This window comes from Gallinula chloropus (genome assembly GCF_964237585.1).
Source record: "Gallinula chloropus genome assembly, chromosome: 1".
Taxonomy (NCBI): Eukaryota; Metazoa; Chordata; class Aves; order Gruiformes; family Rallidae; genus Gallinula; species Gallinula chloropus.
The window spans coordinates 179,881,480-179,907,590 of NC_140085.1; the positions used below are offsets into that span (position 1 = coordinate 179,881,480).

At 39.8% G+C, this 26,111-nt stretch overlaps 1 protein-coding gene across 1 annotated transcript in view; it reads right to left on the reverse strand.

Annotated features, from left to right (window-relative positions):
• Window positions 1–625: 625 nt before the first annotated feature.
• SUGT1 (SGT1 homolog, MIS12 kinetochore complex assembly cochaperone) overlaps window positions 626–26,111 on the reverse strand; it is a 28,084-nt gene continuing 2,598 nt past the window's right edge. Inside the window, exons 3-13 of the mRNA XM_084279133.1 lie at window positions 24,703–24,793; window positions 23,956–24,025; window positions 23,534–23,604; window positions 17,727–17,780; window positions 15,503–15,519; window positions 14,601–14,635; window positions 13,929–14,025; window positions 12,762–12,869; window positions 2,817–2,907; window positions 1,803–1,984; window positions 626–1,152 (exon numbers count right to left, since the gene is read on the reverse strand). Coding sequence (XP_084135259.1) covers window positions 1,051–1,152; window positions 1,803–1,984; window positions 2,817–2,907; window positions 12,762–12,869; window positions 13,929–14,025; window positions 14,601–14,635; window positions 15,503–15,519; window positions 17,727–17,780; window positions 23,534–23,604; window positions 23,956–24,025; window positions 24,703–24,793 — 918 coding nt within the window. The 3' untranslated portion in view covers window positions 626–1,050. The remainder of the gene's footprint in view (window positions 1,153–1,802; window positions 1,985–2,816; window positions 2,908–12,761; window positions 12,870–13,928; window positions 14,026–14,600; window positions 14,636–15,502; window positions 15,520–17,726; window positions 17,781–23,533; window positions 23,605–23,955; window positions 24,026–24,702; window positions 24,794–26,111) is intronic.

Genomic DNA, 26,111 nt, shown 5'->3' on the forward strand with positions numbered 1-26,111 from the left:
AAGAATGTTTACTACAACTTCATAAATCCATGTTTGCATCACAGAATGCCCAGGGACCGTGTCCAGGTGGCTTTCGGGCACTCTAAGCACCTGCAGACTTGTATCCAAGCGCAGAATTTCTTAGATTTCTCAATTCTTTTTCTATAAATACTGTTATTTAAAAATTGATCATGATGGAAAAGCTGAACTGATGGAAACAATTAAGGATGCACAGGGTCTTCTCTAAAATATAACCAGTTTCCAATATTCAGAAGTAACAGAACTTCAAGCAACCGCTTGCTATCTTTGTTTTCAAGCAACTGCAATCTATATTCAAGGCAGGCAGAAGACCCACTTTCCTGGAGAAACTTCCAGCCACCACTGACTTTCACCCTCCCATCACACAGTTCAACCTGTTACCCAGGTGGAAGGACTCCACGAGTAGAAACTGTGTGTCTGCATCAAGACCTGCAATCCCATCCTCTTCCCCAGATGAAAGATTTGCTCCTACAGGTGCCAGCTTCCTTTTTGGTTAAGCAGGGTATTCATTCACACAGTCACCTCAGTGCTTGAAGTGATTCCACCCATCAAGAAGCAAGACTGCTAAAAACGAAATGAAGCAGCTTCCGTATAGAAAACGTTATATTTACAGTTTTATTCAGCAGAGTTAAAGAACAAACAATTTTAACACTGTTGTTGAAAAGTGTTTTTACCCAAAGTTGCCACAATCTAATAAGTTATTGAACAGAAACAACAGGCGTAAGGCAATAATCCTGACCAGCCCATTAGAGATCACCCTATCCCCGAAGAGCAGAGCTGATAAGGGTGGTAGAAAATTTAGACTGCGATTGACTCAATTTCCAAAAATTAGAGGTGATGAAAAGAGGGTTCCACTCGAGTGTGTCTTCAACATCTGCAGATGAAGGAATTCCTAAAGCACGCAAAATGCAAAGACAATTCCTGTTTCCAAGGGAACATTCAGTGCTTTGAATCCAAAATGCTATGTCCATACACAGTGGTCAGTACATGACTATGGCAACACATAGATGGTAAAAGATTTTAAAAACAGGATTAGAATTTTTTCCACTCCATGTCATCAGGTGGATTTACTTCTACCTTCCTTTTACCAACATCAGACCAGTTGGTGCTCAGAACTGTGCCTCCAGACTCCATCTGCAATACGAGAAGAAGCTTGTTTAGTGTGCTGGAGAAATTCTAGCAACAGAAAAAGCTGTCTGTCTTACAGCAGATTAACAAATCCTGAAGAAAGGTGAGGAATTTAGCTCACAAAGCAGCAAGTTACACAGGAATTGTGTGTATATATAGAACAAAGCATGACAAAGCCATCGTTCTGTGAGCCTCTGCCCAGCAATACTTAAAAGCAGCACTGGACACAAGCTTCACTAACAAGAAGTTTTTAAAAGGTCAGTCAGGTTCATGCATTGGAGAGCTACAAATAAAAGGAACTAGATACAAACAATTAAAACAAATTAGATCCTTTCACTCAAGGCAACTCTTCAAGCTCTAGATGAGCCAAACATTGTATTAAAACAAAGTGTTCAATGACAAAGCACAAGCCTCACTGAGGCACAAACTCAGACATAAAGAGTCAGATTCTTTAGTGCACAACACTGTGGCTTTCAGTGACACCTGTTACACCAACATCTGATCAAATCGCTGCCATACTGGCCCAACACCTGATCAAATTGGGCCATATGGGCCCAACAACATGTCATCAGAGGCTTCCCGGTTCACACAAAGCTTAGTAACTTGTGTCAGGGTGCAGCTATGTATTTCTTCAGAGAAAAGGAACCAAGACTTACAAACGATTTGTTCATGGCACGTTTCACTTCATCTGTACCATCTGAATAGATCTGCTGGAAGAGTTTATTTAAAGCAGCATCTCCTTCTAACTTCTCATTCTTCTCCTCCTCTTTGATTTCAACTACCAGTTTGTCCCAGTTCCTTGTATAGTGAGAGGATGACGGATACAAGTGCTGGGTATCTGGAAACAGAAGCATTAACAAAGCATTTTCTCATGACTTACCAAGCAGCAGAGAACACACAGACATATATGTATCCAATGAATCAGACATGATAATGGAAGTGAAATCTGAAAATGCAAATGGCTTTGTCCCTACTTACAGATACTGCACTAACAAAGATAAAGACGACTAAGAAATCCTAGGGACTACATTCAGCAGCTGCAAAAGTTTACTTTTTAATAAACAAAGTTACATAATTTAGTTATCCAACAAAAATACACTGGATAACAGCAACACAAAGTCAAAATGAAGCAGGCTGACAGTAAGAAGGAAAGAAAAAAAAGCTAGCAGTCTGGAGCCATAGGAAAATTTGAGCTAAATTATAAAATTTATAAGATCTGAAATCAGGGAATTAAAATTCTCACAAAGAAAGATTGTTAATGTCTCTTGAAGAACTGAAAAACTATTACTTTCCAAGAGGGATGGAATACTTAAGTAAGTGATACTCTGGTAGTTAAGCAACAATAAAGGCGTATCAATGCCTAGAACTGCAGAACAATGACCAAAATACAAAGCCAAGCACACCAACCCTGCCTAATTAATGACAAGCATACATCCTTAGCAATTAATCAGATTAACTGAAGTTATGGCTAAATTTAATACCTACATTTTAGTAATGCCCTGCAGACTTTTTCTGTCAATTCTTGGCAGTAAAAAGATGACTGTTATGTTCTTCATTTTAAATACGAAGCTGTGTTTTTTATTAACAATATTTAACACAATAATTATTAATATTAGCAAGCAACTTAATACAAATAAACCATTTAATGCTTAATAGTTCATAGGACAAACCTGGTGTAAATTGCTTTAATTTTGGAGAATCTCCCTGGCCCTCAAGCTTCTCCCATCTTACAGCCTCTGGCTTTTTCATTTTTATCTCAACCTACGAAACACATGACAAAGGAGAAATTAATCCAGATGGCAAACAGTCCTGCCAAATAGTTTCAAAGTAGTTGAATCCTGTAGCAGTAAGAGAAGACATTTGCTTTGGGAAATACACTCTCTAATAGGACGCCTATATTTGAGCAAAATTCACCTACCTTATGAGATGAAGTTACATGACCACAAGTCACGTAAGAACTTGGTTGACACAGCTCTTGTATCAGCCTTACACCCTTTTGATTAGTGCCACTTACTTTCTTTTGCTTACTGTTCACCTGATTATTTGTGTAAATGATGGCATCCCAAAAGTAACGGTCAGTCCCAGTGTCGCTACGCTGCCAAGCACTGAGGTATCATCTTTCAATCATCCCTTTCCTGCCAGTCAGCTCTAATAATTACACAGTACTTTTGAAGGACAGTGAAATCCAACTTGGTCTAAGTTTATGTTTCATCTACCAAAAAAGTTCATTTTTGATGTGTAGTACAGAAGCCAGAGAAACACCATGGGACCATGCAGATCTTCCCACTGGAGAAATTCCAAAGCTGTGTTCCTTTGGTTCAATGAACACACACTGCTATGGAGAAAACTGTCTAGCATTCATTGATAGACCTGGCAATTAAAAATGGATATGGCTGCAATTATCACAGGAGAAACAAAATTAAGTGAAGTATGTCATGCCCTATTCACAACTACACCTAATCCCTTTAGACAACCACATTGAAGTGTTTTTTTGCAATTAACCTCATCCTTTGGTTACAGCATTACAAAGTTGCAAAACAGTATCTGCAAAACAAGGACTGTCTAATGTCTCTCCAAATGAGAAATTCACTTCAGAAAATGTCACAAAGTTCCTAGGATGGTATTAATTAACTGAAACCAGCGCTTGCGAAACCTCAGCAGTTCCTTCTTTGTGAGCAGATCAGCAGAAGCGAGTTCTGAGTCCTACCTCAATCCACTGTAACCTGGGGATCCCTGCAGACCCAAGAACAAAGGCACCACTGTAAAACCTAACCCTGACATCCCAACAGCAAGCTCTTCGCACAGCATCATGTTGATCTGAAACCTGAACTTTATTTAATCCACCCTTCAAATCAGTCACTGGTAAGCAACAGGCTGAGATACCTTATTAAAAAAATATACAGAAATGAGCTAATTTAAGTTTCAAAGCTTCCATGTTTGCAATCAAACTACTCAATTACGATTGCTCCTTTTTCTCTCCCCACTCTTCCCACCCCAGGAAGCTACCATTTCCCTAGACAGGTTCAAATACTTAATTTTCCACCATTAACTTGCATTAACTGAGAAAAGCAGCAAATTTAAGATCTCAGGTATGGAATGTCCTTTGTGGCAGGGGAGAGTTGGTATTTGCCTTCCCACTGTCTGTTGTCTGCTGGACTTTCAATGCTTTTAGCAACTTTACAAGTCACAAATCAATCATCAGGGTACCTGTTGCTTTTTAACACAGCAAAAGTCACAGAACCAAAAATGACAAATAAAATACTGCATTGTTTTAGTTGCTCAGCCTACTGTCCCCAAAGAAGGCGTGTATTCCAGAGTTTAATATCGTGGTCTGCAAGGACACAGATTTCTGCTGAAACTGCAGAACCAGCATTCGAACTGTGCCAATAATTAAGTCTTCAGGAGAACTAAAGCTTCCTTCCCTGGACTCTTCTAATAGCACCTTTGGAAACAACCACCTTAAAGTTCAGTTTTGAACAGCTACACTCATAAATGTAATGCTCTGCATGCAATTAGCTTAAGGAAGCTAAAATATTTGTATATCTGCATGTAAGTCCAGTAAATAGTTCTGCAAGTGCCAGAACTTGGGTTTGGGTTTTATTTTTTTCCAAAGGGTTTGGATCTCATGAGTCAAATTATGTTAATTAGCTACTTATAAAGGCACTAATTAGTTACAAGTGAAACATGAGTACTAATTTAAAACAACTTGTCTCTACTCTGCTGCCCATACAGCTCTTCACAACCTGAGGAATTCATATCATCAATTTAAGTAGAGGAGCCCTTATGTTTACGATTTTATACTCTGCTTATTGGTGCATTTACCTTCCCTCCATGTTTTATTTAAAAAAAAAAGGAAATGCTTGATGCTGAGACTGCTCAACCCTATGCCTCTTCAATTTCTTCTGTGTTTGTTTCTTCCTTCCTTCTCTCTCTCCTCTTACCCTCACGCCTCAGGCTTTTCACTGTTACCATTCAGTATTTCACATACAGACTATTTCATCCACACCAAGAATGACCTTGCATGCAATGTAATGCTTGGTGCGAGCTACAAAACACAGAGTTTTGCCTGCTCAGAATACAATCCCCTTCAAAGAACCCTTATAAAGACCTTTGGCTATTCATCAGAGTACTCTGCCCACGCATGAAAAGACAAAAAAAGAAAAAAAAGAAAGAAAAAAAAAAAAAGAAGATCTTTACTTTTGCTGCTCCAGTAATCCTCCTTTTTAATCTGTTAGTTAGCTCTTTCATTTTCCTCTCTGGAACTGTCCCTAAACTGGTACTACATGACAAACATCCCTGAGGAAAAGGAAATGCTACAAATTAATTCCCAGTGCAAGATGCAGATTTCTTAAAACCAAAACATTTCAACTCTGCCAAGCCAGAAGTATAGACAGCTGAAAATCTGAGACAGAATGTATTTATGACATGATTAAACCTCTACCCCGTCTACTCCATCCACTTCAATTGAAGTTACTCATTAGTCAAAGTGGCAGGCAAGAGCAAAACTAGGGAAATCATTAGCTGTGTACCATTATACAACCACATTTTCCAAAAATATAAAGCTGTAAAATTCTGCCTGTGAAGGCACACATTTCTTCAACTTGAGAGCTGTATTTGATCTGGGGAGAAACAACTTTGCGAGTCCCAATTATGCACACAAACGGCAATAAATGCATTTTAATGAATGTTTTAAAGCAGATACTGATAGCTATCACACAGGAAAGTAACACATCGGCACGGACATTTGTGTCACATCCAACACCCAAGTACTGTTAGCTTTTTCCTCTCCTTTGAAAAAAAACAAAACCCAACCATATCCACACTTCGCCAACTACTCTGATTTAATATTTATATTTCATAAGACACATGCCTATGTGCCTCATGCCAGCTTTAAAAAAAAAGACAGGAAAATTTCATTGCAAAGTAAATGCTTTGCATGCCTCTTAAGGACAAGCCTCATCCCTAGGCCTCTCCGGCTGCACAGCCACGTGACTGTCTCGGTAGCCCTCCACTAGGCCTTGCTCCACCGGCCTAGAGCCTTTCTTGCACCGGGACACCCAAAGAGCACACAGAACTCCAGATGTACTAATAGTTCCAAGACAGAAATCATTTGCTTTCTGTTGCTGTTTTCAGTGTTCCTGGTGCTTTTGTCTCAAAGTGAGCAAAACAAAAAGAAACATGGAATTGTGAGGAGCAATTAATTCATGCATTACTTGTTTGAAATACTGCCTTGAGAGAAGCCCACCACTCCGAGAGGAGGGTTGGAATGGGGGATTCATCATCTACAAGAAACCTCAGCAGCAGCAAAAGGATACTGAGAAATTCTGACTCACAGAACCTTCTAAGTCATACAAGTATTAGATTTTTTGAAAACCTAGCAGAGATTTAGACAAGTTTGCCTGCAGTTTAATCCAAGCACTAAATATCAGAAAAGATGCCACACAGTTGCTCTCAGAAGCTGATCTAAACTATTGCACTGGTACAATAAGGACACAAAACCACCTTACTTTTAAGATGACTGGCATAAAAAAGCCTTCAGTCAAGTTAAGGGGTGAAATTATTTCTTAAAACTACAGATAAACACAATAGTAGTCAGCAAGCCAACATTAACTTTCTAGGTAGAAGCTTACTGTTACAAGAGCCCAAATCTCTGCTGAACTAGATTTCATGTGAACTTACATTCTGGAACAGACATTGCAATTTAACTGAGAAACATTAAAAGGGAAAGAATTTTTATCTTCTTCCCTAAAAGAAGATTCTGGTGTATGCTGACAGGTTACAAGAATTTTTGCTGTGTTTCATATTTTACAGTCCACGCTAAGGGAAAGTTCACTTACTGCTGGCAAATTTGTGTCAAGCTCTGATCAGATGGATGAAGGAAATCAGAACTGTCAAAGCTTAAGCAGTCATCAACCCGTTAGTTTAAGATTTATCAAAACCCACCCTTTTAAGTTCTGATGTTTTGCTATAATCAAAACACAGGAAAACAAGAATTTGGGGTTTCCAATCAACTGCTTAGTTATTTACTGAACTACAGAGTGCTCTGTTCAAGTTACAAGCTTTCAGTGTTTACAGTTATTTTGCAATCACCTCATGTATTTTGTTACCTCAATTTAGGAGTAGGACAAAACAGCACTATCTTATCATAGAATCATAAAATGGTCTGGGTTGGAAGGGACCCCAAGGATCATAGAGCTCCAACCCCCCTGCCACAGGCAGGGCCACCATCCTCCAGGCCTGGATCTACACAAGGCTGCCCAGGGCCCCATGAAAAGATATGACCTGTTCAAACTTACCTCTAAGACCAAAGACCTTTTGTACATTGCTTATATTCTGAACTTCCAGATCTTTAGTCCATAACTTAAAAACAAAATAATGTATTTAGATGTACATAAGTCTATGGTGTTAACACAAATATTTATGACTAAGAAATTTATTCTGAAATGAATATACTGCAACAGAAGGGATTCAGTGTGAATGTCTGTTTCTTTGCCAGTTACATACTATGGAGAACTTAGTGCAATGAAGGTCAAAGTTTCCACCTCACTGTTACTATACAGCAAGCCCTTGTTAACATTTTGAATTTTACAGGAGCTAGCAACACAGATCATTTAGGTTTCCTAAAGCTTTTGTCACTGCATCTTCTGTGTAAACCATTGCTATTCCAATAGTTCTTAAATCCATCTTCTCTCAAGACAAAGAAAAACCCTTATGCATTAGTTCTCCTTCATGAATTTATATAAAGCATGAGCACCAACTCACATGCTTAAAATATAGTACTCAAAGTATTAACAAGTTTAAATCTGTCCAACATTCATCTGCATGAATACAGAAAAAAAAAAGTCAAACTTCTTTTGAGCCAAGTAAATATCGTGCCCATCACTGGGAAGGTTTCTTTATGGTCTAGCCAGGAAAACACTCCAACTAGTCCTGCCTAAGAGATGCAGGAAATTTCAGAAAAGTATCCACCCCATATCTTAAATATCAGTTTATAATTTACAGAAAATACTCAGGAATATATATGGGAAGTAAGGATCTGCATGAAAGCCTCACAGAGAAAACAAGCACATGAGAGCAGGGAAATTGCATTCAAGTGCCTGCAAGCAATTTAATGAAAACATCCAAAAAGAGAAATTACCTTTCAAGGATCTGACTGCAACAGTAAGAACCAACTTAGTTAAAATAAATCCCTCTATTTATTTATTTGTGTACATTTGTCTCTGAATAGAGGCTCTGACAACAGTCCAAGAGTGTGTGAAATGGTTTCTCTTTGCCTTTTCCTTCACATTTAGCAACAGGCATCAGTATGCTTTTCCAGTAAACTGCACAGAACGTTTCAAAGTTTGCAAAGCAAAATGTTGGTTTGAGGAAGAGAAACATTCCCCTGATGCACACTACCATATTCTTGGCAAGGCGCTGCTAAGAGGGTGATTCTACCTCAGACATCTCTATTAAGTAACAAATGTCAACTGTAAAAGAGGCTGAGGATTTCTAACACCTCCACTGTTGGCAGCACAACTTTCATCTCTAATTAAAGGACAGTTCTGGGGTAAAGAAACTGCTTTTTACCACTTTTTCAAATGGCTCTAAATTGCTGCAAGTCATTGCTTGCAAAAAGCCCCAACCACTGAAAAGTGAAACTCAGGGTAATTGTCCCCAGACTGTCTGTAAATACAAGAGCAGAGAGGAAGAAAAGAACAACGGGGCTCGCTTCCTTCAAGTTCATAAGGACACGTGCTAAGAGCACGTACTTGTCCTCACTCTCCTAGGTCTAAGAAAACCCTGAGCATCACCTAGAACACAACAGCAGACCTAGAGAAACTGCTCACGGTACACAAGTTTCCTACATAGCATGGCAAAATATTCCCCTGGAACCCCAAGTAGGGATTCTGACTGACAGACTGAACAGAACGAGGAAAAGAAGCAAGGCTGACTGTGCACAAGAACAGTTTGAGATCATTAGGAATCCTTACATTATTTGTGCATTTCTACTTTCCTGATGTATTTTCCAGACAGAGGCAGATCAGATAGTTTTGTCTTACACATATTTGGTCACTTGTTTTAAGTTTTTATACTATTTTTCCTTTTCTGAAAGGAGCACTACAGTATTATGCAGAGCAAGAGCTTAACTGTACACAGGCGACTTCCAAAGAGCAAACTCGTTCCAGCATTTACATTTTGGCTCCCTCTTCTGGAAGTAAGTAAAAAAACCCCAACCAAGCACCATCTCTAATGGATACCTGCCTCTCGTTAACTACTGAATAAAACCCGTGGTTGTCGGTGCCGCACATGTTTCCCCTGCTTCACCTGAGTCTTGAACACAGCTGGGAATAACCAAGAAAACATACAGAAACTCTACACACTGTGTACAAAGTCACGTGTTGTGTAAAGACCGCATCGGTGTCTGCTTGTAAGACAGAGATCTCACATTTACAGAGCTGCTGTTACTTTGTGCTGCTGCTCTAAGCAGTCAGGCACCTTTGACAGATGGGGAGTACAACCAATACCATCAATCGATCTAGTTATGATCTATCAGCTGTGCTACTCACGTACAAGAAAAAATGATTGGCAATGAGATTAGAGATGCATCCTCCCCTTCTGCAGAATGGCTCTGCACACACAGCAGTCCCCTCGAGGGAAGGGCTCAGTGCAGCTGGTCTGTATTCAGCATTTTCTCACACACAAACTAAGCTGAGGCCTTACAGCACTAGAATTATATGCTGACCAACACTGGGTGATTCTAAGTAACTCACAACTGAACGTGAAGAGGAATGATAACTCAAAGGTGAATCTGCAAATAGAGATACATATTCAATAGCAAATAAAGTTTTGAATTGGGTAAAAAAAGAAAAATACAGCTCCAGGCATGGCAGTAACAGATACGGCCACTATTAAAGGCAGTCTGTATCACCTGCAAAACTGTTGATAATTACAGAATATACAATACTAGGATGCATAAAGAGATGAAGATTTAATCTCAAAACTGGACTTCACCCACATGTTACGCTGTTCTTGAGTCTGCATCCAAGAGTTTTACCTCTTGTAGCTCACAGCTTGAAGTCAGAAGTCTGTGGATTATGAACACCAATTTATTTCTACTCATACATAAACCATTCAAACATCTACCTCTGTGCCATTTGCTACTTCTGTTCTTTTCCAAGCAGAAACTTTTTATCTCAGAGCTAGACACAGCATGGATTTTATTGAAAGGTATAATTTCTATTTCATTGCTAGGAAAGAAACAATTCTTAAGCTATCACCTGCATTTTTCACCACTGTTAACGTTCTCTGAAAGAACCAATCCCAAAGTTTGTAAGTTCTGCCTGCTTTTCGCAGTTATGCTGGAATCTGCAATTACAATGAAGGCCATTTCCTCCCCCTGAGTTTGTATCTTTACATTCATTTGTTTGCATTTGTTGAGATGCTGTATTTCAAGCAGCACTGAGAAATCTCTCTCCAGCTTCTCTTCATTACCAAAGCAGGCAGGACTGTGCTACCATCTGCCAGCTCTGTTGTTTCATTGTCTACCCATTATGTTTATTAGTTTTAGGAAGATAGTGAGAAACCTGAACTCCATCAACCACATAACCTGCCCATACATTCCACTGTTTCCTCAGCTATTTCCCCACATAACTGGAAACTCTTTGCTCCACAGTGGGGACTGTAGGATGCTAAAGGCAACGTGGCTCTCAACCAAAGCAGGAATACAAAATCCATGTGAACATCTGCAGTTACTCTTATGGAAATTATTAATGCACAGGAACAGATCTGTTCCAATTTATGAGTGTGAGTAAAAATTCCTTACTAAAGGACTTCAAGCAAACAACACAAAATAATTTGTAAAGGGTCTGAGGAGTTCTAAGTAGTAAGGCAGCTTACTCAGAGCAATAGCTGCCTGGTTTTCATCCTGCTCATAAGAACAAAGTACACAGGCAAAAAGTATGAAATCTGAATTTCTCATATTCAAACACTGAGGATGCACCGTTCTCTGAAAGTGCCTCATGTTTTTCAAAGTGGAATATTCTAAGCCTTTAAAACGTCTTCCCACACTTAACTTAGACCTGCTTTTACATTTTTTTTTTTCCTTCAGCCAGACTCCCATCTGCTGGTCGGAGACGGAATTAGCTGGGGAATCACTCAGACTGTATTCTTTCCCTATGCCTTCACAGCCGTCCTTACACTATTCTTTTCTGCAAGAGGAAGAACATGTTTAAGCACTGACTCTGTGGTTAGAACACCTCCTCCGTTCTCTCTTACCCCATCTTATTTCAAATTATATGGGCATAGTAATAACATTTGAAAAGAAATACAAAATATTTACAACTCAAGACACTGCCTGAAGGTAACTACAGCTTCCACACCACTTCAGGAACCTCAGTCTAAACCAAACCCTAGCCTACTAGAGATTGTCCAGAGATTAACCCAGGCTAGAGATGGCAGCGTAGAAAGACTTGGTCAGGTTCATTTTGGAGAGCTCAGTAGCACACAGATGCTTCATAAAAACAACTGTAAACAAATCAGAAACATAATACAAGGTAGACAGGAACATAAAGCAAATAGGACATCATGGTTACTCCTCTTGACAAGCTCTGTGCCCATTCCACACAAATTTATATAAATACTAACAGAACACCAGATTTTCTACATAAATTGAGCACTCTGCTTATCCCCCCACGGTGTGACTCAATGACATAACCTACCCAGCTACCTTAGTCTTGTTTTTCCCCCTCTTTCCACTAAGTTCTACCGAAGTCTTCTCATAGCATCTTGAAGCCCCTCTTTCCTGAAACAATTCAAGAACTATTACAGGTACTTTTTTGAGAAGGGGACAGGTCAAATGGAACATGAGAACATGAATTTCCAAGAGCTCTGCAGAGCCACTGCTGAAAGACAAGGAAAGCATCAACAATATATTCCTGCTTCAAAGATTCTTGGCTTTAAGGACAAAGCATATGTCTGCCTGTGTTATACCAACAATATATGCTACGCCAGATCACCATCAGTTCCTTATTTTTCTATACCTGTAATACAGAAGAAACAACATGTTGGAAGCATTCTCACACCATACATTTTTCAAGTGTCTCCAAGCAAGTACTATTTCCAAGAACAGTGTGAAATACACCCTCTTGAAAAAGCCAAGAACATTTAACCATACAGCTAACCTTTACCAGCAAGAAAAGGTCATGAAAGGCCAAAGAATTATTTCGGTTCAGAAATCCTCAAAGTCTGACTTTTTATTTCTTGGGTACACAAAGATAACGCTTCACAAGGCAAGATTAGCTCCTAAAAGTTTAGGGAAGATTACCACCTTTCTATTAATGCCTGAATTGTAAGAGTGGAGACCACAACCTTCCTCCTACAGCAACAAGTGAAAGCATGCTCAATATAGCTGTCATTTGCCCTTCAGCAAGCACCATCACATGTATTACTCTTTCTGATATTTGCACAAGTTTAGAAAGCCTCCCACTGGCTGAAAGGCACCCTGAAGAAAGAAAAAGCAATCCTTTATGAAAAGCAAGGTATTATGACTGTTACAGGGAGACAAGACAATGAAGCAGAAATATTTTCAACATCAGGAGCAGTCAAAGAAATAATTTACACTTTAAGGGGCTTACCTTTGTTGAAAGCACTTTAAATGTACTTTCCTCTGGCACTATAGAATGAAGAAGAACAAGCTTTAAGTTGTAGTCTTCACCTGATGGAAGCCTCACTGACGCATTCATCTGTTAACAGTTGAAAACACATCTCTGGTCATCTTTGAGAGCAGTTTTCCATTTGCAAGTAAAGGATTGTCATTTGGCACTAAGATTAAGTGATTTAATTAATGACCCTTCACTACGGCACTTAAAGCATCAGGCATCAGAATTTCAGAGGATGCCATTACATTGCTGCATTATTGAACAAGGTGTTTCTAAAGTACACTAGAAAATGAACAGGAGATTTCAATCCTTAGCCAGCAAGTACTCAAAAAGCCTATTATCTTGTCAGCTTGATCTGCATTCTTTGGGGAAAGAAATATATGGCAAATGAAGTATCAACACATTAATAATGGAGCACGAAAACAATTTGCAACTTCCCTTCAAATACACACAAACCATTCTAAGATTGTGTGAGCGTTTGCCACCACCTAAAGCAGACAGTAACCACCCAAGTATTTCTGGTAGTTCATAAAGTATCAATTTAGTTGGGAATAAGAACTTAACTCTTCAATATTCTCAGCTAAATTAAACATGAGCATCATTTGTACCCCATATGGTACTACAGTAACGAGATGATTGCACCCCTTGAAACGTGCATTCTGCTGCCATTAACAAATTCAACGATGGCAAAACCAAGAAAAACCCACCCACCAACGTTCTTTCTTTTTCTGTAATTTATATAGTTTATATTTATATAGTATAATCTAAAGCAAGGTAATACTCATCTATATCCATTTGTAGAACACCCAGCCTCTCTCTATTCCTACTCCAGATGCACGCACACTCAAACATTTTAAGTCCCTCCAAACACACAGGTAGTTGACAAACAGATGTTCTCTTTGCAGCACACACACCATGCTACCGTTCGCGTGTGTAAATCCTGCAGGTGCTGCTGTGACAATTGGTCCTGCTTCGCCTGATTGGGCATACACACATCTACAGCACAACTGTACATAAAAAGAGCTCAGACAGAAGACCTCTTGTACCAATTTTTTTATGCTATTCCAGCAGATAACATTCATTGGTTTAATTATTACATCATAAGGAATTTAGGGATGTGTATCAATAACCAAAAGACATCACCTCTTTCTCTGAGAACTGCACGCTGACATCATTCTTCTGTGCATTCTTTATCATGATAGTCACAATTACTTGAGAATCTGTTTGGTACCAGTCATATCTGGGGGATAAAGAAAAAAAAGAGAGGAAAAAGTGACTGCAGAGAATACTGAAAGTTGAAACAGTTCACTGTGTAGTTTAATGGGGCAGAGAAGACACTTAAAACAACATTCCTCCCACTTCCTCTAACAGAGCAGTTGCAGAATTGACAAAATAAGTAGTTAAAGAACAAAGACTCATTTTTAATCAAGAGGCATATCAAAATCAGGTCTCTTGCTTAACTAATTTGTGATATTGTTTGCCTCCTATAAATCATATAGCACTTTAAACTTCAGGATCTTCAAAACATCTCAAAAATATTATCTATCCTAAGTACAATGGGCCAGGCTTTGAATTAAGCCCAGCATGGGAATTAGGAACAGAAGCCAGCACGCTTACTCTATTCCCAACTCTCCCAGTGGGGCATAATCCCCTGAAAGTACAATTCAGTCTGAAGAGAAACGATGACACTGTTTGAGGAACATTTCATTTCACTTGCACTGCAACATGTTCTATAGTTACAGAAAAATAATTAACTTGCTTCCCCAGTCCCCAAGGTGAAGAACAGTTACATGTCTCAAAGTAAAGTCAACTTACTTGATCTTTGGTGGCAGAGGTTGCTGCTGTGTATTCTAGATGAGGCAGATTCCATTGGGAAGGAAATTGCATCAATGTAAGTGAAAAATACTCCACAAAGTACTTTAAGACAAATCATTTTCATACTGATTGCTCCCCTTGATTAATGTATGAGCATTAACTTACAGATGAAGCTCTTCACTGTTCTTCTAGCCATTTACACCAGATTTAGAATTGAAAAGTTTCAATTTACATTAAATACATCAGTCTAACTCAGAATACTGTACAAATAGCAGTAAGCTCAGCTTCAACTCATTTTCTTCCTGGATATATAGCTGAAATACATACAGTGGCTATGCTGCTAATCTACAGTCATGAAGGAAACCTGAAATAGACCTGAAAATTTAGGGTATAACTTTTAAAAGTAAGAACCTTCTAGCTGTAAGATTTGTTTATACAGTCACCCACCACGTTTGCTGTACACTAGGAAAAAAGAGTGGGTCAGGTTCAACACTGAAGACTTCCAATAAAAAAGAAAGTGAAAGCTGAACAAATTACAGCAGAGAAGTGTGCTGGAAAGCAAAGTTACTTTCTAGCAGTCACAAGCAGTTAGCAGTGACAAGATGAGCTGGGTCATTTGTAGAATTAGGCCACAGACTGCTACTGAGAGAATTAAAATTTACTGTAACACAGTAATTACTGGGTTTGTATGCAATTCCTAAGAGTTTTCAGGGCTCAAATTTTACAACACTGGTCTCAAGTTACGAGAACGTGTTCAAAAGAACAGTTAAATCTTTCAGAACTGTGTGCAGCATATAACATTATTTTTAAAGCCTGGGAATTATAAGAATCCAGTGAAGTCTGAAAGTATGCTCTAGCTTAAAGAAATCAAAACTGTAAACATACTGAGGAAAACATCTTACCATTTCTGTCTGTGATGCTGTGGAAAGAAAAAAAGTGCACTTTCAGGAAAAGACATGTTGAACTTACATGGCCTATACTTATTCTAGCTTCCTTCAGGTACTCAGACATTCCACATTTATTCCAGATTCAGCAGCAGAAGAGTTAAAAATTACATCTAGCATTTGGCCTTTATGACAACCTACTTTTTAATCAGATTTCAATCAGCAACCTCTGCAAAGAAACAACTGTAATATAAAGCATGTTCTGATTAATGGAACAAACTTCCCATTACTTTCTCTTGCTTAGCAGAGACCTGTACAGACCTTTTATAATGAAAGCAACATCATGGCAAACAAGTTTTAAAAATCATCTGCCCCAACTCTCTACTAAGTTTGTCATCTATCCATAGCACAGAGTTCTCATTAAATCTGTATCTCATGGATACAAGTTTCCTCCAAGTATGTGCTCAACAAGAAGACCTGGAGAATGAGATGGAAACCTGGTGGAGAAATTCCTTAAACTTCCTGTAATACCCCAATCTAAACTACAGTTCAGTATTTATTCTTCTAAATATTTTCCCTAAAATACTACAGATTTTATTTGAAAAGAAACAAACATTCTCTTTGCTTCTTCATAATGCATACAACTAAAGAGATTAAAAATAATTTAAAAATAATATTAAATTGTAATTAAAAATTCAGAATGTTTGTTGGGCTTTTTTTGGGGGGGGATATTCTTTTTTTCCTAGAGTATCAGAGAATTAAGAAAATGGCTCAAAAAGAAGATAAGACAGGGATGAATATTAAAGATAAACCAGGAAAACTGAGCTGAAGCAGGAAAAAAAATTATGGCATTAAGAGAAAAACGTGGATTATAACCCTTTTGCTTGAGAGAACAGAGAAAGTTGTCACCCAAGTAACTCTTCAGAAGTAAGACTGTACATGCCGATCACTTATCTAATTTCTCCAAATCAAAATAAACCCAGCAAAAAGAAAGGTATAATCAAGCAGAAATATGTTTATTTCTGTACAATAGGGTTCTCCCCTATTTGTTTTTTTAGTCAAGAGGTTGACATGAACTTGTATTATTTCTATTGCCTGGTTCTCCAGTGCACACCACAAAGTTGGGGTGAATCACAGAATCACAAGGTTGGAAAAGACCTTTAAGATCACCAAGTCCAACCGTTCCCATCCTACATTAAATCATATCCCTAAGTACCTCATCTACCCTTTTTTTGAACACATCCAGGGATGGTGACTCAAACCCCTCTCTGGGCAGCCTGTTCCAGACCCTGACAACTCTTACAGTAGAATTTTTTTCTAACACCTAATCTGAACCTGCCCTGGCACAGCTTCATGCCATTTCCCCTTGTCCTGTCACCTGGCTGAAGAGACCATCACCCACCCCTCTACAACCTCCCTTCAAGTAGTTGTAGGGGCTGATAAGGTCTCCCCTCAGCCTCCTCTTCTCCAGGCTAAACAGCCCCAGTTCCCTCAGCTGCTCCTCACGTGATTTGCCTTCCACAGCCTGGTTGCCCTTCTCTGCACTTGCTCGAGGACCTCAATGTCTTTATGGTTGGGAGCTCTGAACTGGACACAGCATTCAAGGTGTGGCCTCACCAATGCAGAGTACAGCAGTCACAAGAGGCAGGAAAAAAAGATGAAATCAGGTTTTGTGTTCTACCTCATTAAAATCCACAGGCAGTTTAGGGATGGCAGAGGGGTTCAATGCCAGTGTGTCGGTTTGCAGGATGGTATGAAAGGGAAGTATACTCACACTCACTGGCTACAACAGGTAACACAGCAGAGCATCGATTGGAACCTGAGATGCTCTCTTTATCAAGAGTAAAATCCCCAGATTTCCACCTCGCTTTCCAACTTTACGTTCTGCAAGACTTGCAAACTGGTTCTGATGCTGCTTTTAGCAAGCAAGCTGACACATGCTTCCAGTTAAAATCAGCTAGCAGCTGTATATGAAAGTGAGTTAAAATTAATTATGATTGTCTGAACTTTAAATAGGCACTCCTCTGTCACAGCTAATTACTACGCTAAAAACCCAACACTAATGTTTCTCTAAATCTGAAGCCTACAAGTCTTCAGGACGCATGCTCTGGGAGGAAGAAGAGATAGGGAAAAAGTGACTTTTCATACAAAAATGTATTTTGTTCTTAGTAAGAGATAAGCTGTAAATTTTTGCATACAGGGAATATGAAATCTCTCATCAAGTGAGTGTGGCTTCTCTTACCGTTTAGTGTTTCCTCACATCTTTTAATCCAAATGGTAAAGGTATCATCTACATCTAGAAGAGATCAAACACAGTAATGTTAAAAGTCTTCAAGCACTGCATGTACTGCATAAAGAACAATTCCTCACAACTGCCAACTGGAACAAATTAATCCCAAACTCACATCAATTTACTAAAAAAAAAAAAAAAAAAAATTATTTCCCAGTCTCTTCTTGTAATCTCTGTCAGTCTGGTTAAGCTTTAAGTATTTTTATACAAGTCTACTATTTAACTCTGTTATATTTAATTAACTTACAAATGGATTTGTAGGACATCAGATTTTGGCTGAACTGACCCAAATATACTCACTTTCCAGTCTGCTTAACCTCTACATAACTGTTTGGGAAGCAAGCAGCACACTTCTACACATTTTTTTCCATTACTTTTAAAATTATTTTTTCTGTCAGTCAATGTCTTCCTCTCCAGAGAAATATCAGAAGACACTACCTGTTCTGAGGACAACCTAAATTTGCACAAATTTTCACAAACACAAAGTATTTTCTGCTGGTTTCACACAAAAACACATTGGAAGTTTCAGGGGCGTTAGGAATATACAGGCGCCAATTCCACTCTATGAATCAAAAAAAATCACAAAAAAAAGGACCTTGACAGCCCAGTGTTTTGGGTTTGTGTGACAAGTTTTTCATAGTGGTGGAGCTACAAGGACAGCTTCTGCATGAAGCTGCTAGAAGCTTCCCCTGTGTCTGACAGAGACAATGCCAGCTGGCTCCAAGATGGACCCACTGCTGGCCAAGGCCAAGTCCATCAGGAATGGTGGTGGCACTTCTGGGACAACAGTTAAGAAGAAAACAAAACCAAACCAAACCACAATGTCAGCAGCTTTTGCAGCCTGAGAGGAGTGAAAAGATGTGAGAAACTCTGCAGACACCCAGGTCAGTGAAGATGGGTGAGAAGGTGCTGGAGCAGATTCCCATGCAGCCCGTGCAGAAGACTCTGGGGAAGCAGGTTGTCCATGGAAAATGATGGGGAGAGGGAATCCCCTGCAGCCCATGGAGAACCCCACGCTGTAGCAGGTGGATGCCTGATGGAGGCTGCCACCCTGCGAGAAGCCTGCACTGTAGCAGGCTCCTGGCAGGACCTGTGGCCCTGTGAGAAATTACCCCATGACAGAGAAGGTTTGCTGGGGGGACTTGTGACCCCGTGGTGGACACATGCTGGAGAAGGCTAGTCCTGAAGGTCTGCACCCCATGGGAGGGACGCATGCTGGGGCAGTTGGTGAAGAGCTGCAGCCCATGAGAAGAACTCATGTTGGAGAAGTTGGACTGTCTCTAGTGGGAGGGATCCCACACTGGGGCAGGGGCAGAGTGTGAGGAGTCCTCCCCCTAAGGAAGAAGGAGTGGCAGACACAACGTGTTGATGCAGTGACTGCAACTCCCTCTGCATTGCTGGTGGAGACGTGGTAGAGAAACTGGGAAAGAAGTTGAGCCCAGGAAGAAGGGAGAGGTGAGGGGCAGTGTTTTAAGATTTAGTTTTATTTCTCATTGCTCTAGTGGTTTTTTACTTGGTAATAAATTAGATTATTTTTTCTCTAAGTTGAGTCTGTTTTGCCTGTGAGTGTAACTGCTGAGCGATCTCTCTCTGTCCTTATCTCAACCCACAAATGTTTTGTTATATCTTCTCTCCCCTTCCCAGATGAGGAGGAGAATGACAGAGCAGCTTTGGGCAGAACCTGGCCTCCAGCCAGGGTTACCTGCCACATTTTAGAAGCAAGGTACCCAAATAGAAATTCATTCATTGAAAATTAGCTCAAAGGGTAGTACTGTAGTGACAGACTAATCATTCATAGAAAAATCATAGAAAAATCTTTCACAGTTGGGGAAGTAAAAGTTGGTAGTGTTACTGACCAACTACTATGAAGAGCTGTGCTTTTTATCTTGTTACAATGGAGCAAATTCACAGAAGGAGTTCACACTGTCAGCTACCCAGCACACGGCTTGAAGAGGATGGAAAAAAAAAGTTCCCAGCAGACATGCATGTTACACCAAATGTGACTCCACTGCAGTTGTGATGTATTCCCCTCAGCCCCTTCAAATATAAAACGTACATAAATTTTAAGGTGTGACTTAGGTCTTAGAATTGCTTCTCAAGCCATTTTCTCTTCACTTTCTTCTGCCATCCCCACCAGTCATCTTAAAAGATATCTAAGTTTTAGGCTACATATCATTTATGTAACCTCTCGGTTGCTGTGAGGAGAAGATAAAAATGCAAATACTGTGGCTGTCTTAATATTACAATACAACCAGCCACTGCTTTCAATCTTCTACATTCATAAAGCAAATCCTGAAAAAAGATACCTACTTCCAGATACAATTCTCCCAAAAATAACTGCTGGCAGGGGGTGGGGCAGACCAGGATCTAAGGGCTCTCTTCAGTTACCTAACACGTACTTATGGTATTTAGATGACTGACCACAGACTGTCTGGAGAAGCACACGGGGATAAGAAGAGAGGCAAAGGACCCAAGATGCAGCAAAGTAAGTTCTGATTAGATAAGCAAAATTCTTTACTAAAAAATGGTCAAACACTGGAACAGGTGGCCCAAAGAGCCTGTGGAATCTTCAGCCTTGGCAATGTCTGGAAATCAACCATAGAAGGACCTGAGTGCAAGTTCAAAATCAATACTGCTTTTGACCAGGGCATGGACTTAGCTCCAAAGCTTCCCCACAACCTACCCTTCTCTAGAAGATTAAAACTAAGCACTCACACCCTAGTAAGACTTCCAAAATTTGCAGCTGAGAACAAAGTTTATTAATCAGAAGGGAAATTCGATGAAGTAGGCTCAGGAGTCTAAGCAAAGAGAAACGGAGACAAGTCTCCACTGATCCAGCCTCTCGCTTTCAGCAGCAGGTGAGGAATTCTCTTCTGAACCAAGGCCTGTGACAAGACTGCTCTGCAACAAAAACGTTACAAGAAAAGTCCAGGGTTGTCTTCCCTATTTTCCCAGAAGATCCCTCTCGCCAACTACAGCATCTTTCCCTGCCCCCCAAGCACATTTTATAATTTGAGGCAAAAGAATATGTGCTCTAGAATTGCATTATCCTCCTGAAGAATTTACCAACAACTTCTATTAATAGAACCTTCTAGTTCAGAAAACCTAACTGGGTCTTCACTTGCTGAAAAATTCTAACTAACTGTTAGAATACAAGAAGAGTACACACTGAGACATTTATTTTAAAGGATTATGCAATCCATTACTAAATTCATTTGGAGTCACAGAAAAAAAAAACCCAACACAACCCACCAAAAAGCCTCCAGAAAATGCTAGCATAATTGTCCCAAATCCACATTACATACCAAAGAGTAACAGATCACACAGCTTTTCTAATCTAAAGCAAATTAAACTCCAAAAATCCACATGTGTCTAGACTCATGGTGGAGCGAAAGAAACCTTGCTTCCTAGTGTTACTTTATAAACAAAAGAAACACAGCACATTCAACAATCCAGCACATCCAGCCCTATTTAGGTATCACTGCATGTGGGAAAAGAGAAGCTCACTGTAGTACGCTGGGCCTGTCAGTCCTGCTGATAATGAGCACAAGTAGGAAGCTCATCACCATTAATATGTCAGATTAAAACAGACCTCGCATCAGCAAGGAACAGGAACATCTACCAGTGTTTCTTCTGCCCCCACGTGCAGCAAAGAAACCAGCCTCCCCAGCAAAGAAATCCCCATCACAGCAATCCTCTCTGAGGCAGGAACTCCTCAAGTCTTCTCTCTTTATCACCTCTTTAGCCCTATGTAGCAAGTTTTCCCACTGCACTTCGTTCCTTTTGCATTAGCTGCTTTCAACTGGAATTTAATTGTTTTGCCAAAACACTTATCCATCAAGTGCTCCACTGAACCGCAAAGACAAATTCTGTTACTGACAGCAATTTGCCAGCACATTAGGTAATATATGGAAGAGAATCAACTAAACAACAACAAAAATTTAAAAAAATAAATAAAATCTGCATTTTTTAAAAAGGCCTCCAGGAGACTCCTCATCTCACAGTGGGTGGCCAAACTTTATAACAAGATATGGTAAGTACAGCAGAAGCCATCTTCAGGTGAGCGAGCAATCAGGAAGAAACACTTCAACCAGGTAAGAAGCAAAACAATACCAAAGTAAATTCAAACAGGTAGAAGTCAAGCAATTCAACATGGGAAGAGGCCGTATTCCCTGTATTTTGGGGATTCTGAATTAGCTCAGGGAGTCCTGTCATTCACTAACTGACTTACAGACTAGAAAGGTGACAAAATCCACACACATGAACACCTCAAATTGGGAGAGGTTCTTTGGGATGGGGCAAGAATATGAAAAAGGTATAGATTCAGAAGTGATGAGTATGGAGAGGTATGAAAAGTTACCTAGTAAGTCAGGAAAGGTACATAAGTCACTGGAAGGAATCACTTCCAGTCACAGGAAGACACTGAACACAGAACTCGGCTGCACTGCAAAGACCGCACTGCCTTTCTAGCGTACAGATGAGTGGAAACCACCCAGTTATCCAAACTACCAAAACCTGAGGAAATTTCTTGTATTTCAAACTCCTATTCCAGAGCAGCCTAAGCTGACATCTAACAGCTGCTGCAATTCCACCACCATCACCACTGCCCCAACGCTGCTCTGTCACCTGACTTCCGATGGCTTCCGCAACTCAGATCCTTTATTGCTCCATTTCAACACATCATTCCAGGGGGAAAATGCTTTTCTGCAGAGTTAATGCACTGAAAGAGGCTAAACAAGCTCAAAAGTGGGAGGGAGGGAGTGCAATCACTTAGCAGCAAGGACATAAATTAGCTTACACTCCCATGAAAGTACAGTTTTATTTTGGGGAGCAGATGATTTATTTGGAGGAGGCAAAGTAATTACATATTTGCTAAACCTTTGGGTCCCAGTCGCTGTTACAGATAAGACAACATACTAAAAAGATCTGAGACCATGACAATGCTTCTCAGATTAGTGCACTTCGCTCTGTGTAGCCTTTCAAGGTGCTTTTCTTCCCATGTTCTGCTGTTGGGAAGGGATGGAATAGAATGGGGCAAGTGATTTAAAATGGGCGATAAAGGGAAGAGAAGGAAATCACAACCATCTTGCAACTGCCTTGTCATATGCTTCCCTGCGTCTTCTAACAAAGCTTTCTGTATTGTATTCTACTCCTTTCCTGGCTCCAGAGGGAAGTCAGGTTTTCAGAAAAGCTCTAATTCTCCACAAACTAAAACATGCATGAGTCCAATGCTTCAAGGAAAGAGACAGTAACTACACTTCTGTAAGTCAGTGGTATCTAGTGTGAGGTAAGAATGCATTTGGTCAGTTTGAACACCCATCAAGGTGCGTGACCAGTCTATTAAATAGTGTAACAGCTAAGAAATTCCAGCTACATATAAAGAGCCTGTTTTGTTCAGAAATTATTCTACTACATACTGCCAACATTTATTTGTAATACCTCCAAGAAGGCTGGGAAACACCCCCATTTTATAAAGGGAAGAAAATAATTAATGTATCGCTTGCTAATACACATTTTTGAGCAGTTTTACTCTTTAATGCAGCGAGTGCACAAACCTTACCAGAAGCCAGACATCTCGAATCAGTCATCCTATTCATTACCCTTCTAAAGAAGGGAGAGCCTTGATCTTTGGGGGTTGGAACTAGATGATCTTTAAGATCTCTTCCAACCCAAAATTATCTTTGCTTCCAGCTAATAGATTAGGGTTTTTTTCTCATTAGCAATGAAGCAGGGTGCAGACAAGAGATTTTAATACTTACTGTCCAACCTCTGTCCCTCTCGGAAAGATTCTAAAGCAGATGCATAGTTTTTGATATGATATTCACCTAACCTGACATGAATAAAGAAAAAACACAAGGAAACAGTAATTACTTTTCAACCTAATCAACATTCTGAAGATCACAACATCCTTAGTTTATACAGTATGTTAGTTAAAATTAAACATCTAAGAATTTAAATAGCCCAAGAGGTGTGTTCTTGAAAAGGCCAAGATGTTAATGTAATCACCTCAGGATAAATTGCTTCTTATAACCTCAGCTTTATTATGGATGGGTTACAAGCAGCACGGCATTAAATTTATTAATGTAAACTGCAAAAACCTTGTGTGGAGCCACAATCCAGACACAAGCATCACGCTGCAGACCAGCACAAAGTTCACAAAAGCACAAGAGGTGATACCTACCCTTTCCTAAGGAGCGCTACAGCGTTACTGGGGTTGAGTTCTAGAGATTTTTTCGCATCTGCAACTGCATCTGTTGGGAGTCAGTTTGAAAGCAAGAAACATGTTAATAAAAAGCAATGAACCGTGAGTCTTCTAGTAGTGAAGTTTTTAAGGTGTACTATGTGAGCCTTCTTAGGCTGCACACAAATCACACTGTTTGAATTAAATCTAGCCACAGCTGCTAAGGTTGGACCCTCCATTTGGCTACAGAGCTCTATGTAAAATGAGGCATTACTTAGTCAAATCCTTTACTTAGGTCTGAAGTATGAACATATTTTTTTTTACTGGAAAGAAAAAAATAACTTCAATCTTAAGTTTTTCAGTTAATCTTTTCCCCAGGCACTATTTAGTTATCACATTCCTACCATGACAGGATTCAGCCTCTACCAAAAAAACATAAGGATGGAAGACACTTACAACATAAAGCTTAAAATCTAAGAAGTTCACTTAAAAAAAAAACCCCAAACTGCTAAGATAATACCAGGATAAAATCAAATAGAAAGCTGGGACTGCTGAGCACTGCAAGTTTTGCAGAAGCAAAACAAAGAATGCTGTAAAATTATGTCCCAACTGTAGAGTCAGCTTATTAAGTTACAGATCACACTTTCTGCTGTTGCTGTATTTGGCTGCAGATTGAAGACATCTTCTGTAAAGACAGTGTCATAATACACTCGTAAGAAGATTCTGTGTGTTGTCTGAAAACATTACCAGCATATTTCTGTAGAAGAATATGAGCATAAGCTCGTTGACAATAATATTCGGCATCATCGGGATTCTTCTCCAAAGCTGTTGTCAGCTCCTGTAAAGACACACAGAAGAACATGAAATGGCACCTCAGAAGTTCCCATAAAAATACAGTTCTGAACTCGGTCAAAACAGGAGATGTTTCAGGAGTAAACGTCCTAGCTGGCAGGACTGTCTACCCGTCGCTCAGTTCTCATCCACAAAACTCCAGCACCAGATCTTAAGTAAAAAGAACCTGCCAATTCCATCAAATTCAAGGAGCCTGCTTCTTACTGAGAAGGAAAGGACTTCCAAATGCCTTACACATGAAGTTTAATGCACAGATAATTTGACATATGCCACAGAATTTTCGGCATTTCTGTACACAGGTCTGCTGGATTTCAGGGAGCAGTGCAGTATTGGGAATTTTGGAAATCAAGATGCAGTATGTCAAAATACTTGTGAGGGGATAACATACCCAGAGCATTCTATTGCATGATGAAATACCACATCACAAGATATTTTTGGACATAGGAGACTGTTCCAATTTACACGGAGCACAAAAGCAGGAGAACCGAAGACTTACACAGCACAGGGCTCACAGGAAATATTGCTGCACGATGGAAAGAAGCATAAGGATGTTTTTTGCTGGGTGAAATCACTGTGTGTATATATATAGTGAGCAAAATACAATTACTTTACTGACAAAAGTTTCTAATTTTTGCAAACAGAATAAAATCCTAATGACTTGACATACACATCTGGAAAGCGCATCTCCAATTCTCCCCTTACCAGTGAGGTAAATTCTCTTGGCTAGAGCACAGCAGATCTTCCAGAGCTACTACAGTGCCCCAACAAGTACAGTAACTGTTTGCTAGGTTGACTGGACTCCTATTCTGGTCAGTTCAGCAAGCGTGAGGGTGGCTATGACACAGGCCTCAAGCCTGCAGGAATATTAGCACAATACGGCTGCCAAAACACAGCGTAGCAGCTTCTCTTTTGCAGTAGGGTGAGCTCTTACCAGTGCATGCCTACAAACAGGCACAGCACACATTCCTTAAAACCTCTGGGGTCTCTAAAGAAAGCGGCAGGCAGTTGTACCAAGCAACAAATCATCAAATGAGACAGATGCCCTCTCAAGATGTAAAGTCATTACGGAAATATTCATGGCTGTATTCCACACAGGAAGGACACCAGGCAGCACATGAACTGAAATAGGTGCATGTTACACCAGAGGTGAAGCACAGCTTTTGATCCTCAAAGCCAAGCGGGGTCTGACTGACACTGAACATTGCAGACACTTCACAAGCAGAATCACTTCTGTGACACATCACCTCTTGCTTCAAACGTTATTTCCTGTTATTTATGCTGATGGCTGAAGCACTGATTAGAAA